General features: G+C 44.9%; 1 protein-coding gene across 50 annotated transcripts in view; it reads right to left on the bottom strand.

Annotated features, from left to right (window-relative positions):
- LDB3 (LIM domain binding 3) overlaps positions 1-14679 on the bottom strand; it is a 152461-nt gene that overhangs the window by 136136 nt on the left and 1646 nt on the right. For 17 of the 50 annotated variants that reach the window (XR_014511020.1, XR_014511021.1, XM_083439993.1 and 14 more), the window contains exon 2: positions 1049-1176. Coding sequence is in view for 27 of the 50 variants with exons in the window: in XM_083439993.1 (XP_083296119.1) it covers positions 1049-1141 (93 nt within the window). In the remaining 23 variants the exon portion in view is untranslated. The other 33 variants (XM_083440002.1, XM_083440013.1, XM_083440022.1 and 30 more) reach the window with 4 other exon arrangements.

Here is a 14679-nt window from a genome sequence, read left to right as displayed (position 1 = left end):
TTTTTTTTGTTCTGTATGCTTCTAAATAATTGGAAGGTACATTTCAGGTAGCAGTAATAAATAAACCCAAGTACTTAACTCCAAAGGGTACATTCTTTGTGTCTAATTATATAGGTAAAAGGAAAATTGACTGCAAGCACTATTAGGGAGTCAGAGTCGTCCCCCGTCCCCCAATTATCTTGATCCTTTTAGGAAGTCCCTGAAATAGATGGCGCACTAACAGCAGGCCTTCCTCTGGTTAGGTCGCCAATAGTTCTTAAGGAAAGTGGAAGACTGGAATTGCAATAAATAGAATAGTCAAGGCTAATTGCACCAATTAAGGAATGCATTACTTGAAGCAGAAAATAGCAGGTACCTTTTTAATGCAAGGCATTGTTTTTCACACCACAGAGGCCTACACTACTGGATTTAAACATATCCTATTAATTTGAAAAACTTTGCTGGAAAAGCACACCAGTGTCTTTTTCAGATGCTGAAAACGTTTCAGCTCTCTCTCTGGCACTGACAATTGCAAACCATTCTGGTAGCTTAACTATTTTATCTGAACGCAGGAAAGGAGGAGATAAGCCTTACCAGGATGAGATACAAGGGGAACAGAAATAAGAGCTTGGTGTGATTGTTATTATATTTTCTGGGTAAGTCATCCGGTTTGCTAACACTCAGCTCCACCCACACCCTTGCCGATGTGGACTTTTAGTTTGCAGAGTATGGGCAACGTTATGCAAAACAGAGTCTCTTTATCGCCAGTTCAGAAACACTTTTGCAGACAGAAACATTTGTGGGGAGAGGAAGAGAGAAGATCCGCTGCTAAAACATGCTTGTTCATATTTTCTCTGAATCAGAGAAGGCGCAAATGCAGCACACAATTTTTTTGGGGGGAGGGGTAGCACTGTATTAATGCTATCTTCATAGACACCCCCTCCCATTTTAAACCAAATACAATCTCCCTCTCTCTCATATCTGCCCAGGTCAGATCACACCATTACAAGCAGGTTTGCTTCCTTATCCAAGCAAATCTCGAGAGGTATTTTGAGTTGTTAGCACTTACTCTGGAGATGGTGAGAGGCATATTGAAGTCCTTGCCCCCTTGCAGTCGGAACCCCCATGGTCCGGGTCCGTTGAGAGTCACGCTGTAAGACATATTATCTCTCTTTTACGCCAGGAACCCCAGAAGCTCTGTGAAACAGAGGGAGGGGAGGGGGGACACAGGTGGGTATTTTGGTTTTTAAAAAAGGAGATATTCTTTTCTCTCGCTCTCTCTCTTTCAATTTAAAGCAGAAAAATAAAGATCTTTTTTGTCTCTTGCCTGGTCAGTCCTGCCGAAGTGTCACCTAAGAATAGATAGGAGTTATAATGCGGATACTGATATCCCTGATGAGGGAGCCCATAAAAGGCTTGTAACCAAACACCGGCTATGCAAAACCTCTGTGACTCAGAGGTCTAATATAGTCCCCCCCTGGGAGGTTAGCAGACCTTTCTAGGCTCCTCAGGTCCCCTCCTCAGACTCAAAGCCACTTTTCTAAGATAATGAAGAGGATGTCGTTTTTTAAGCGTGTCAGTCGCTTAAACAACAACCACGTCAAAAGGAACCTCTGGCCGATATCCTCACTTGTCAATCGCATCGTTCTCAAGGCTTCCCTAGTGTACAGTCCCTGACCTATGTCAAATGTGTTTCTGTGACTCTGTGTGTGAAAGAGAGAGCATTAAATGCACCATTGTGTGGTTCTGTTTTCATACGATTAGGGTTTCTGGAAAATGAGGAGAAGCAATAAAGGGGAAGGAAGGGGGACTGCACCCCTGTTTTAAAACATGTAGTGCTTGAAATGTTAAGGCTGCACAACCTTAGGAGTTTGCCCCCTGGCTGGGGAAGCCAGGCCTCAGGATATTTTGCTGCCTGAGGTGAGCAGCCAGTGGTGTCCCCTGCCCCAAACCAAGGGGTATATAGCCCCTAAGGCATTCAAGGCATTTTGTCAACTGAGGCAAAAAAATACACCAAGCCCCTATATCCCTGGTAAAACAAACAAACAAACAACCCACCATCAGCAACAAATTGAATAACTATTTCCTTCCCTTTTGTGACAGCCTCAGTCAGCTGCCTGAGGCAACTTCCTCCCTCTGAGGCTTGACCCTCCTTGAAGGCCTCATTCTCTTCAATATTCATGCAGACGCTTCTTAGATACTGGAGAAAATGAAGCAGGCCTCCATCATGTTGCACACTGTGTGTGCATTGGGGGCCTCTCGTGTTTAGCATCCCGGCCATAGGCTCCATATTTATTGTGTTTATATCCGATGTTTTCTCTAAGGAGCTCCAGGTGGCATACATGGTTCACCCCTTCTCATTTACCGTAATCCCCACAGCAACCCTGTAGACTGAGCATCAATGGCCGGCCCAAGGTCACTCAGTGAGCGTCATGGCTGAGTGGAGATTTGAACCCTGGTCTCCAAGGCCCACCACACCACACTGCCTTTCATCTGCACCATATATTTAAAGCACATGGCTTTCCCCCAAAGAATCCTGGGAGCCATCGTTTACCCCTCACAGGGCTAAAATTCCCAGCACCCTTAAAGTTTATTTAAATGTGCTTTAAATTTATAGTGTAGATGTGACCTTTGCTTATACAGAAGGTTTTCTTTCTCCTGTAACACACCAGAATGAATGCATCTTGGGACAGAACAGTCCTAAAAAACCTGCCCACTACCAAACCAAATGCAACCCAGCAGCCATGTTCCAGAGGTGCAGGGGCTGGTGTTGCGCATGATGGCACGCATAAAACGTCCCAATATCACGTCAGGACCTCAGGGGAGCCAGGAATGTGGCTCCAATGGCCTGAAGCTCCTCCTGCTGCTGCTGCCGCTACCTGCCAGGGGCTGCTTCCTCCCTCCTTCCCCTCCATGGCAGGAGGAGGAGTTGGCTATTGAAGCTGCTCCATGCTTCGCCCTGATTTTTTTGGAACATGGGGGGCCAAAAGGGATGGGCCCCCAGGAGTTGGCGCCCCTGCCATGTACAATGGCCTACCAAGGCTTTGATAAACCTCCTGGTTTTACTGCAAAAACGAGGGTTGTCTAGCAACACCTGTCAGGCAGGAATGTCCAACAGCTCTCTGTGTGTGCACCCCAAATAACAAGATAAATTGGGGTGGTGTGCAGCAGATTTCCATGTCCCTAAGTTTAATCACACCATGTCGAGGCAGATCAGGGAGTCCCCAACCTTCTGAGTAGCTCCTTTGCTGCCCCCCCCCCAAATACACTACCTTCCCCTGTCTTTTTCCGTTTTGAGTGGGGAAACACCCAAATCTTGGAGGAGAGGGGGTGGAGAGGGAAGGGGTGGAAAGTGGGGGGAGAGTTTTTTCATTCTGATGGGCAGGTCTAGATTTAAATCACAGTGAGCTATTTCCCCAGGGCACTCAATCACAGTGATGTGGGAGGAGGATGTTGAAGCAAATAAAGTGTTGTTTTCAAATGGGTTGTCATTGGCCTTCGATTTTTGGCTGTGACAGCAGAGCTTAAGTGGTGGCGTTAGACTTCTTTCCCAATCATTCTTTTCCCTAACATTTTTTTTTTAAATCAGCAATCTTTTTCTTCCAGTTAGAACTTTATAGCCTCACCATCTAAATCAGCCAACTCACCTCTGGCTGCCCAAATTCAGCTAAGATGGCCAAGGATCAGGTCATGACCTCACATCTCTTAAAAGCTCTATTCACGTCATTTGGCTGCATACAAAAATAATTAACCTTATCGGCCTAGTTTCTCCTTTCTCCTTTTTTTCTACTTGCCAAGGAACCTGTGTGTTTCACCTAAGAATGGGGGCAGACTTGAGTAACAGCAGTTCTTTTGTATTTTCCGTGTTTCACCTTCCCAACCAGTCTTGGTGCAATCGGATACCTCATTTGCATGTCTGCTGCCTCCTCCATCTTAAGACTCTTCCATTTAAATAATAATAATAACAACAACAACAACAACAACAATAATAATAACAACAACAATAACAATAATAATAATAATCCAGCCTTAGGAAGAGTTCTGTAGAACTTAGAAAGCTTACACACAACTTTGTGAAATCTGGGTTGGGCTAATAGAGGTATTGTCTAAAATAGATTTTGATATTTTTCTTATGGGACAAACAACACAGCTATCATCCCTCTTAAAAAAAATAAAAAATCTGCAGAGTGCTTTTGCCAACCTGTCACACAAGACTACCAAACAGTTCTCTGTAACTCCCTATAGCCTTGATGTAACAGGGCCTCATTACACAGAACAATTCCCAATAGACCACTCTGAGCAGCTGCAAAAAAATTTAAGACTTCTTTCCTGCCATCCCCTGCTCTTTAGATCCTCGTCTATCCTGGCTTATTAGAGCTAGATGGAGTGGGTTGGCTGATTGCTGGTAAAAAACAAGAAAACTTGGCATCATAGGGTGTTACCCTTTGCCTTTAAAGAGGCAGTTGTGTATCCACTTCTTTAGAAGCCTACTCTAAACCCAATGGTGCATAATAGGTAAAAGGTAAAGGACCCCTGGACAGATAAATCCAGTCAAAGGCAACTATGGGGTTGCGGCGCTCATCTCGCTTTCTGGCTGAGGGAGCTGGCGTTTGTCCACAGACAGTTTTCCGGGTCATGTGGCCAGCATGACTAAACTGCTTCTGGCACAACGGAACACCGTGACGGAAACCAAAGCGCACGGAAACACCGTTTACCTTCCCGCCTCAGCAGTACCTATTTATCTACTTGCACTGGCGTGCTTTTGAACTGCTAGGTTAGCAGGATCTGGGACAGGCAATGGGAGCTCACTCCGTTGCGGGGATTTGAACCACCGCCCTTCCGATCGGCAAGCCCAAGAGGCTCAGTGTGCATAATAACTATAAACCAATTGCCAACTGCCAACACTCCTTTCTTGACAAAGCTGGTGGAGAGAGGATGGTTGTGGAGCAACCGTAGGTATTCCTGGATGAGACTGTTTAATTGGATCCACTACAATCTGGGTTTATAGCTGGTTTTGGAACTGAGTCCACCTTGCTCGCCCTGAGAGTTGATCTTTATTGTGAGAGAGATGACCTAGTTACTTATCCTTGATCTCTCAGCAACTTTCAATACCATTGATCCCATGATAGGCATCCTCCTAGGTCAACTCTGTGGGGTGGGTATCGGAAGCACTGTCTTATGGTCATTCCATTCATATCTTCAGGCCGTGCGCAGAGAGTATCACTGGAGAGTACTCATTGCAAGTTTTAGATCAAGGTTTCATCAGTATACTGATGATGCACATCTCTATTAACATATGAACCAGGAGAGGTTGTGAAAGCTTTGGATTATTGGCTGAATGCAGTGGTGGATGGGGACTCAGCTACATTAGTAAAAAAACCATGATTCAACTGCACTATAAACACACAACACCAGATGGCGCTAGAGAGCAGAAAAAATTTTAACACGGTTTTCCATAGGGGTTTTCTTCCTTTTGTTATAACAATATAATTTCTGACTTATTTATAATGGTTTTTCCCCTGTGTGTAGACTACCCTGTGTTTGAATTCTAGGAAGATAGAGGCTCTATGGGTGGGTAGTTCTCATGTCCGAGATATATGCAGGTTACTTGTTCAGCATGGGGTCGCACTCCCTCTGAAGGAGCAAGTGTGTCACTATAGACCCAAGTGTCCTCTGTTACTGGAGTACCTTTTACCAGTTCTGTCTGGCTCACCAGCTATGGCTGTTCCTGGAGCTATTGATAGCATGACCACTGCAGTCCATTAACTGGTAACTCTGAGACTAAATTACTGCAATGCTCTCTCTGTGGGGCTGCAGTTTAGGTCCAGGGTATATTAGTAACTGCCTGAACACTTGTATCCCAGCTGGATTACTGAGATCTGCGGGTGTGTAGCTGGTTATCCCCTGAGTTGGTGAAGCTCATCTGGTAATAAGAAACAGAACAAGGCTATTGATTGCGAAAAATTGGAAAAGTGGTACTGTACCAACAAAGATAGAGTGGCTTGCCAAATTATTGGAGTACTACAATATATCCAAAACAATGGGAGAAATTGGAAGGATCTCAAAAGAGAAGGCAGACAGGGACTGGAAGGTGTTTAAAAGATACTTGCAAAACTATATCAAAAAATCAGAACTCCTATTAGAATAAACAAGTTTCGTTTCAAATATTGGAATACTAAATAAGATGGATAACAATGTGTAATAGAAAAAGAAGTATGAAATTAGGTTAAATTAGGTTAAAGGTGTGTGAAAGAAAGTAATAGAAGTGGAAAGAAATTGCAATTGAGTAGATTGGAAGTCTATCACAAAGGGTGAGGGGTGGTGGATAGTGATGGGAATTATCTGTGGGATTGAGTGTAGGTATGTTGTAGGCATGTTGTATGTATGTAGGTATGTTGTATGAAATGTATGTTTGTATGTTTGTATGTGTATTAATGTTGAATTATTTTAACAATAAAAATTTATTTAAAAAACAAAACAAAACAAAACAAAACAAAAAGAACATTTAGTTTTATTGGCCCAGTCCTATGGAATGCTCTGCCAACAGAGATTCAGCAGGCACTTTCTGCTTTAAGCTTTAAAACTTTTCTATACTGCCAAGTGTATACAGGCAGCGGCCATTTTAGGCACATCCAATTGACACGCAATCACTGACGCATGGGTCCTTTTGGACCCGGAAGAGGGCGGAATGGGCACAGGGCATAATGGAGCAGGAGCCGCTTATGCATGCTCTGCCGATCTGCGCAGGGGCTTGGGAACAGAACCCTCGTGCAAAATGGTCGCCGCCTTTACTGGCAATTAAGAAAATATCCTGGTATAATAGTTGATCTCTAATTTCAAATTTTATATTGTTTTTTACTGCATGGTTTTATGTATTATTGCTGTGAACCACTGTAATTTCCTTATGACTAGCCATATCAAAATATTTTAAATAATTCAAAACAGTACCATTGAGCAAGTCCTAAAATGGATTCTGAACTGTAGTTGATGAAATGCATCTCATGTGGTTCACCATTGTTTTAACTGTTGTCCTTTCCACACCATCGGATTCCCAATAAACTCAAAAGCTAATTATTTACTAGAGATAAATCATTATTGAGCAACAATTTCTTCTTCTTCTTCATGTTCTCTTCTGTGCATTTTAGCTAAAATAATTTTAGCTATAATCTTTGCAGGTGAAGGAGGAATCTGTCAGGGGTTGTTTTAGTTTTGCTTTGCTTATGGTGTTCTGTGGAGAGCTAGGCATGCTCTCGATACTATATAAGGGAACAGAAATACTGCAGATGTTTGGACTGAGAGACGGAGTCTCGCCAAAGGCCACTGTTGGGTGAGTTTGCATCAGAGATGCAAGTAGCCTTCTAAAAGTATGTAGGTACCTGGAAGCTCACACTGTCCCACAAGGTGGAGTTCTAGTTCTTCGACGATGACCCTATCGCCACAGACTTCAGTTTCACATTTCCCTTAAACAAAGGAACAGTCGCTCTCCCTTCAAATAGCAAGGACACCGAGCCAGAAAAAGAAGGTCAAAGGCTTTGGAAGCAGTATTTGTTGAAATCATTTCAGGGAACAGGATGAGATTCTCTCTCAAAGCTAGATACCAAAATGACCAAAGTTCACAAAGCCCCAGTGAATTCTGCCCTTTAGTTGATTGCTAAAAACAGTCCTATGAAGGGAGGTGTTGGTAGAATGCGAACAGCAGCACCGTCCCAATTATATGCCCGGCATGCGAGGGAAGGAACGAACACCTCAAGGTAGTGGCTCAGAATAGGAACACCATCATGCTTCGACAACTAATGTCAAATCCGTTGCCATGCTGGAAACAATTCATAATGAAACAGGATAGGGAGTTGTCGTATCTCTGCTCACGTTAGTCATCGCTCTCCTAAGGATGTTTTACAGCGAAATTATAAGGCATAGTACTAGTATGAATAGATTATTAGCAGAAATGGTGGTGGCAGGGTAAGAGAAATTATTGTTGTTGTTGTTGTTGTTGTTGTTGTTGTTGTTAATAATAATAATTTAAGCTTTATACCTGCAGGTCTCAGGGCGGTTACAACACAAAATCACAATATAAAAACACAAAAGACATAATAAAAACAAAAACAACCCAATAACGCCCTCCCCCCCCATTTTTAAAGGGCATTGGATGTCAATTCGCCAAAGGCCTGGTTAAAGAGGAACCTTTTTGCCTGGGGCCTAAAGGTGTATAATGAAGGCGCCAGGCAAACTTCCCTGGGGAAAGCATTCCACAGACGGGGAGCCACTGCAGAGAAGGCCGTTCTCGTGCTGCCACCCTCTGGACCTCTCGTGGAGAAGGCACACGAAGGAGGGCCTCAGAAGATGATCTCAGGGTTCGGGTAGGTTCATATGAACAGTGGTGGTCCTTGAATGTGTTGCAGTCCTGAGCCGTTGATAACTTCGTCACAAAGGCAGGAGGAGACAAAGTGCAGGATTTGGTTTCGGGAGCAAAATTTAGCTTCCTAACAATTTCAGCTTTTGCTTTCTTTTTTTGAAAGCTCACAGAGACCGAAGGCCACCTTAGGCCAGCTGATTCTGGATGTCATGCAAAGGCAAAAACTTGTTAAGACACCGAGTTCATTATTGTTGTATTTTTACTGCTGGGGAGGGAGAGAGGCACTTGTGAGGTGTTCTACCTCAGGTGTCACAATAGCTTTACCAGCCTGGGATACTTAACTCTGTGTGTCTTTGTGGTGCGTGCCATTTGCTGTTCCACACCAGGCAGCAAAATGTCCCCAGCTGGTCCTGCTCTTCCAGTTGTAGGACTTCCAGAAACCAGAAGTGTTTCTGATTGAGATTCACAGTGACAAGGCGTCAAGTGCCCTACTTAGCTCTTTGTTCTGCAGCAAGAATGGTGTGGCAGGGAGCAAATGCCACAGCCACCCCTCACATCACTTTCTGTAGCTGCTAACAGCTTTGGGCTTGATACGCCTTGACTGGCTGCCTTATGAAAAGCCAGCTACAGGTTACGAAGACCACACATCCCGGGTTTCCTAGCAGGAGAGGAACTATCTCTTTCATCATGGCAACGCCTCCTGTCACCTTGCTTTCCCTCTTGGTCAGTGTTAACTTTGGCTCTGCTGCCCACGCCACAGGGGGCATTGTTGTCCCAGCAGATGTCACCATGCATCACATGTCCTGGTAATTTGTGAGGGTATCCCATCATCAGCCTGGATCATGGTGCCGTCATTAGACGACACACAGTCTCCATTTTAAGGTGTGTCCCCTCCTGCCAGCGCTGCTGGCTATTAGGTTTTTGTTTTCAAGCGTGTGACGGGTTTCAGGGTTTGGTAGGCAATCTTTAAAATGTCACTATAATTTGAAGAGAGCACATCTGGGAAAGCACCTCTGAAACAACACTTCATATGTGTATTAAAAGCAAAGCTTCCCAGAGCAACTTGCTGAATGTAGATACCTTCTTGACCAACTCATTCCTCCATCAGCAGCCCCTATGCCATATCGCGAGGCTCCCACACCCAATCCCCTTCAGTGGCAGATTTTTTTTATAAAGAGGTGCACAGGACTGCAGAGGGAAGGAGGAGATGGAAAATCTCCATCCCACAAATGTGAGCTCTTTTCTATTCATAGAAGGAAAATTAGGATCCAAAGCATTACAACAAACAAACCATCACCATACAGCTCATAAGTTCATACAGCCCTCATCCACAGAAGCTACACCTTGACCTGGTCAAAATTTAATGCTCATTAGTAAACTCTGTCCTTTTTTCTAGAAAAAGAGGTGCCAGAACTCATCATGACCTCCCTTGTTCTCTTTTAATGGCAATGGCGCCCACCTGAGAGGTGCCGGAACTGAGTTCTGATGCGTTCTGGCTCCATGTTAGAAGTCGACCGATTTCATTACTTTTGTTCATAATATTAAGTGCTTCATTTTGAAAGATATGTCAGATTTATGGGAACATAAGAGAAATGGGAAGTTGTACAGTGACACTGTCTGGTTACACAGATTTCTCTTTCTTTGTGCATAGATATGTTTTTAAATGGAAACAAGAATTCTGTTTCGGGAGGTTTATTGCTTAGCTTCCTTCTGAAGCCATGATCTTTTATAGGGGCAATAACACTAGATCTGCCACAGATACTCCAGGTCACAAATATCAGCTATTTACTTCAAATGCAAAATAATCAAAAGGACCAGATGCGGTTAGGAGAACAAGGATACCCTAATCCTTTAATGCCGTTTGACAGATACAAAGAGGACATCACTATTGAGCTTTGTCATAAGATCAAAAGCTTTTGCCAGGTGTTTTAAAAAAGCAAGGCCTTTTCAGCCAAGAACCCATCCATAAAAATTTAAATGCCGCTTGACAATGGCAACAGCTTTGGGTCCTTAAATAATACTGACATTGTCCCATTAGATCACTGCCTGGCAGGAAGTCATAGCAATGCGTCAGTTTACACTGGATTTCAAATGGGAGCTAGCAGTGATACAAGAAATGATTCGGAGTCCAATCCCGTGGTTGTTAGAAGAAGGGGAACCGCAAGATGACGAAACTGAAATGATGAAATTTCCTTTGACCCGAGTGAAAGGTGGACGGGCATCGAGCTAAACAACTTGTACCAGCAGCTTCTGATCTCCTCTTGCTCTTTGGCAGCACGTAGGCATGTTAGCACTTACAATGATACAAAGAGGAAGAAATGCAATCGCCCAGTCCAGGCATATAGCCAGTTTAGAGTGTGTGCACAGAGGGAGGGAGGAAAGGAAGGAAGGAGAGGTTTCTCCAAAGGTACATTGGGGCAGCAGCATTAGTAAAGGCAAAATGAGGAAAAGCAAAATAGAAGTAGTCGAATTTAAATTTTCCAAGTACCTTTTAACGTTTTAGAAAGTGAACCTGGAACCCTAAGAGCTAAGTGCCCAGTCATCTCAACACTTTTGGCCAAAGCACCGGAGAGTCACAGGTTATTTCTTCCCAGCAGACCCGGCTACTGTGCAATTAAGGGTGAAACGAGGCAAGGAGAGATGACCTTTGCTCCCCATTAGATGCCCTAGATGTTTCAGGCCTGAGTACACTGCAGGGACAGTAAACGTGTCACCTGCAGGGTCACGTAAGGTTCTTTAAAAAATAGTAAAGGAGAGTAAAGGGCGGGGGTCGACTTTGAATGTTGGGAGGCAAATGGTAATAGCTCAGAGGGAGAGCATCTGCTTTGCAAGCAATCCCTGGCTTCCCTAGGTAGGACTGGTGAGAGGGGGGCAGGGGTCCCCTGCCCCAAACCCTGGAGGCTGCTTCTGGTCATCACTGACAATCCTGAGCTAGATGGCACAATGGTCCGACTCAGTATAAGGTAGATCCTATGAATTAGGGGCTACAGCATGTAGGGAGGGGAGATGTAACCCTTGCCACCCAACCCTCAATCATGAGCAGAACCTCCCACCACACCCTCCTATTGGAGCAGAAAAGCCCAGGGCTGGGTGATGTAGTGATATATCGTCCAAAACCAGTTTGAAGCCACATTTAAACCCCTTGAATCATGATGTGTGTGTCTGTGTGCTATGCAAAAAATCACAATGTGGGGAAAGCCAACCAACGCCTCTCCATAGTTCCATCCTTATTTCAGACATTGTGAAATATCACGACGTTGAAAACTAGGTATCGCCCAGCCCTACTGTTTGCCTCCACGTACATAGTTCTTAAGAGAAACAGACATACATGTTACAAAATTAAAACTGGTTCCTGTGCTGCAGGCTGGAATTAGAGGCAGGCCCTGGGTGCAAAAAGATTGAAGATGTGTAGTCTAAGGGATGTGGCTGAAGAGCTGCCACCCACGAAGAGCAGCCCAAGTTAGACCAACACGCTGCTATTTACAAAAAGAGCAGAAATGCAAGTATCCCTGATGGAGATAAAGTTCGGGATTTTTGCTTTAAAAAGTCAAACACAATTATGTTCCCACGAGCCCTCTGGTCACTTATTTTTAGTAGTTCAACAATGGAGTGCAGCTATTTATTAGATTTTGTTTCAATGATGTTTTTTTCTTGAGCTGGTTTTTATGGATATTTATTTGGATATATTTTTTTTTATTATAAGCAGCTGGAGGCTAAGTGCAGATGGGCATGTGGAGGTGGGGGAAAGGCCACCCTATGGGAGATGAACCACCAGACCCAAAGTCCTGCCAGACGCATAGACTTTAAGAGTTGGAAGACACCTCAAGGGTCATCTAGTCCAACCTCCTGCAATGCAGGTATCTTTTGCCCAACATGGGGCTCAAACCCACAACCCTGAGAATAAGAGTTTCATGCTTTTCCAGCTGAGCTATCCCAACAGCCATTTTCTTCCCACTGAGAGGGAAAACAGTACATTGGTCCCAAGGTCCATGTCCATTTCTTCCCATTGCCATGGAAATAGGAGGGTTTTGGGTCCACCACCAACATGAACCCAGAATACCGTCTTTTTACCTTCTCCACCAGATCACCAACAGCAGAGGAGCAACAACAATGGACCTGAGCACAGAGACAAGCACAAGGTGTCCGAAAGGGAACTTCTCACTATCAATGGAGACAGAGCTTTGCAACAAAAATTCCGGGTCATGTGGCCAGCATGACTAAGCCGCTTCTGGCGAATCAGAGCAGCGCATGGAAACGCTGTTTACCTTCCCGCTGGAGCAGTACCTATTTATCTACTTGCATTTTGACGTGCTAGGTTGGCAGGAGCAGGGACTGAGCAACAGGAGCTCACCCCATTGCGGGGATTCGAACCGCCCACCTTCTGATCAGCAAGTCCTAGGCTCTGTGGTTTAACCCACAGCGCCACCTGCATCCCCACACAAGGCATATCCACACACACACCTCTCTCTCTCTCTCTCTCTCTCTCTCTCTCTCTCTCTCTCTCTCTCTCTCTCTCTCTCACACACACACACACACACACTCTTATGTAACTGCTTAATTCTTCAAAGAATCCTGGTTCTAGTTTGGCAAGGCTACTGGGAATTTTGTTAGAGCTCATCCCCAGAGACTACACTTCCCATGGTTCTCTGGGGCTACTGAGGAACTTCCAAGCCAGTTTAGGCCTATAATATAGGGGCCCTCCCTTGATGGGAGGGCCCCCACCAACATAAACACCACCCCACTTTTGCCTGTTGGATTTTGCATTTCAGAGCAAAGCTGACCATTTGAAAACAAAACGTTTTCCTCAGAATAAAATCCAACAGCAGCTGTTTAAGAGGTCAGCAGTTTTAGGCTGCTAAATTGAGACTTGTCAGCGCCACAAAAAACTGGAAAGCGTTTCTCCCCGGTGCCAGCATGTAACTCAGCTACTAAAGAGGCAAGGTTGGGTTGGGCTGGTCGCTCCAATGTGCTATAAGAGAAGCTTTTTTTTGTTTGTTACTAAGCCTGAGAAAAAGGGTGAGAGTGACTTACTCATTGCTTGTACTGTGTAGTTCAGGGGTCAGCAAACTTTTCCAGCAGGGGGCTGGTCCACTGTCCCTCAGACCTTGTGCAGAGCTGGACTATATTGGGGGGGGGGAAATGAACGAATTCCTGTGCCCCACAAATAACCCAGAGATGCATTTTAAATAAAAGGACACATTCTACCCATGTAAAAACACACTGATTCCCAGACTGTCCGCTGGCCAGATTTAGAAGGTGATTGGGCCTTAGTTTGCCTACCCATGGATTGCTAGAGGTTCCCTGCACCTGGGCTATATACCTTTCAGAGGCACATGATGCCATCAACCACGTGCTGATGGCTAAATTTCCTCTGCAGGTGGGGGCAGAATGGTTTAAGTGGGTGGGTCCAAAAGCCAACCCTTTTCTCTCTTGCCTTAGCCTTCCCCAGCCAGCTGGCTGCTGGGGGAAGGGACCTACAGCTCTTGCCAGAGGCCTGGCCTGAGGACTTGCAGAGGGCTTCTGAAATTATGCCAAGGACCAAATGTGGATTTAGGATTGCAGGTGGCCCACCCCAGGGACAACTGGGAGAGATTGTCTCAGGATCCGGAGTGCATTGTTATCAATATGCTGATGACCTGCACCTCCTTTACCTTTAATACCAAGGAAACTGTTGGCTTAATCACCACCATCACCACAATTTTATTATTTATGTGCAATTAGTTACATGGGCTGGGTAAGGGCTAATAAACTGAGACTTAACCAAAACAAGACAGTGGTGCTTTAGCTCAGGAAAGTGATGGACTCCAGAACAGGGGTCCAACCAGTTCTTGATGGGGTGGTATTCCCCCTGACGAATCAGGTCCACAAGTTGTCGGTATTCCTGGATTCAGCCTCGCCCCAGGTGCCCATGTGCCCATGGTCAAGAGCAGGCTTCCTCAACCTCGGCCCTCCAGATGTTTTGAGACTACAGTTCCCATCATCCCTGACCACTGGTCCTGCTAGCTAGGGATCATGGGAGTTGTAGGCCAAAAAATCTGGAGGGCCAAGGTTGAGGAAGCCTGGTCAAGAGTGTCTCAGCCCAGCTTTGACCAGTGTGCAGGCTGTTACTGTTGAGGTCAGATTTGGTCATGGAAACAGACATGTCCAATTGCAGCTGGACTTGGTCACTGCCATGGACCAACCTTTGAAGAGGCTTCAAAACCCTCAGAATGCAGTAGTAAGGATGCTCATGGGCACTTGCCCATAGGATCACATTACATCTGACCTACAACAGCTGCATGGTTTGCCATTTGTTTCCAGGCAAAATTTGGAGTGGTGTTTCCTTACCTGTAAATCCCTAAAGGACT

This window comes from Podarcis tiliguerta (assembly GCF_965153285.1).
Source record: "Podarcis tiliguerta genome assembly, chromosome: 5".
Classification (NCBI taxonomy): Eukaryota; Metazoa; Chordata; class Lepidosauria; order Squamata; family Lacertidae; genus Podarcis; species Podarcis tiliguerta.
Note: the sequence above shows the minus strand (reverse complement) of the source record. Positions and strands in the feature narration are given on the sequence as shown.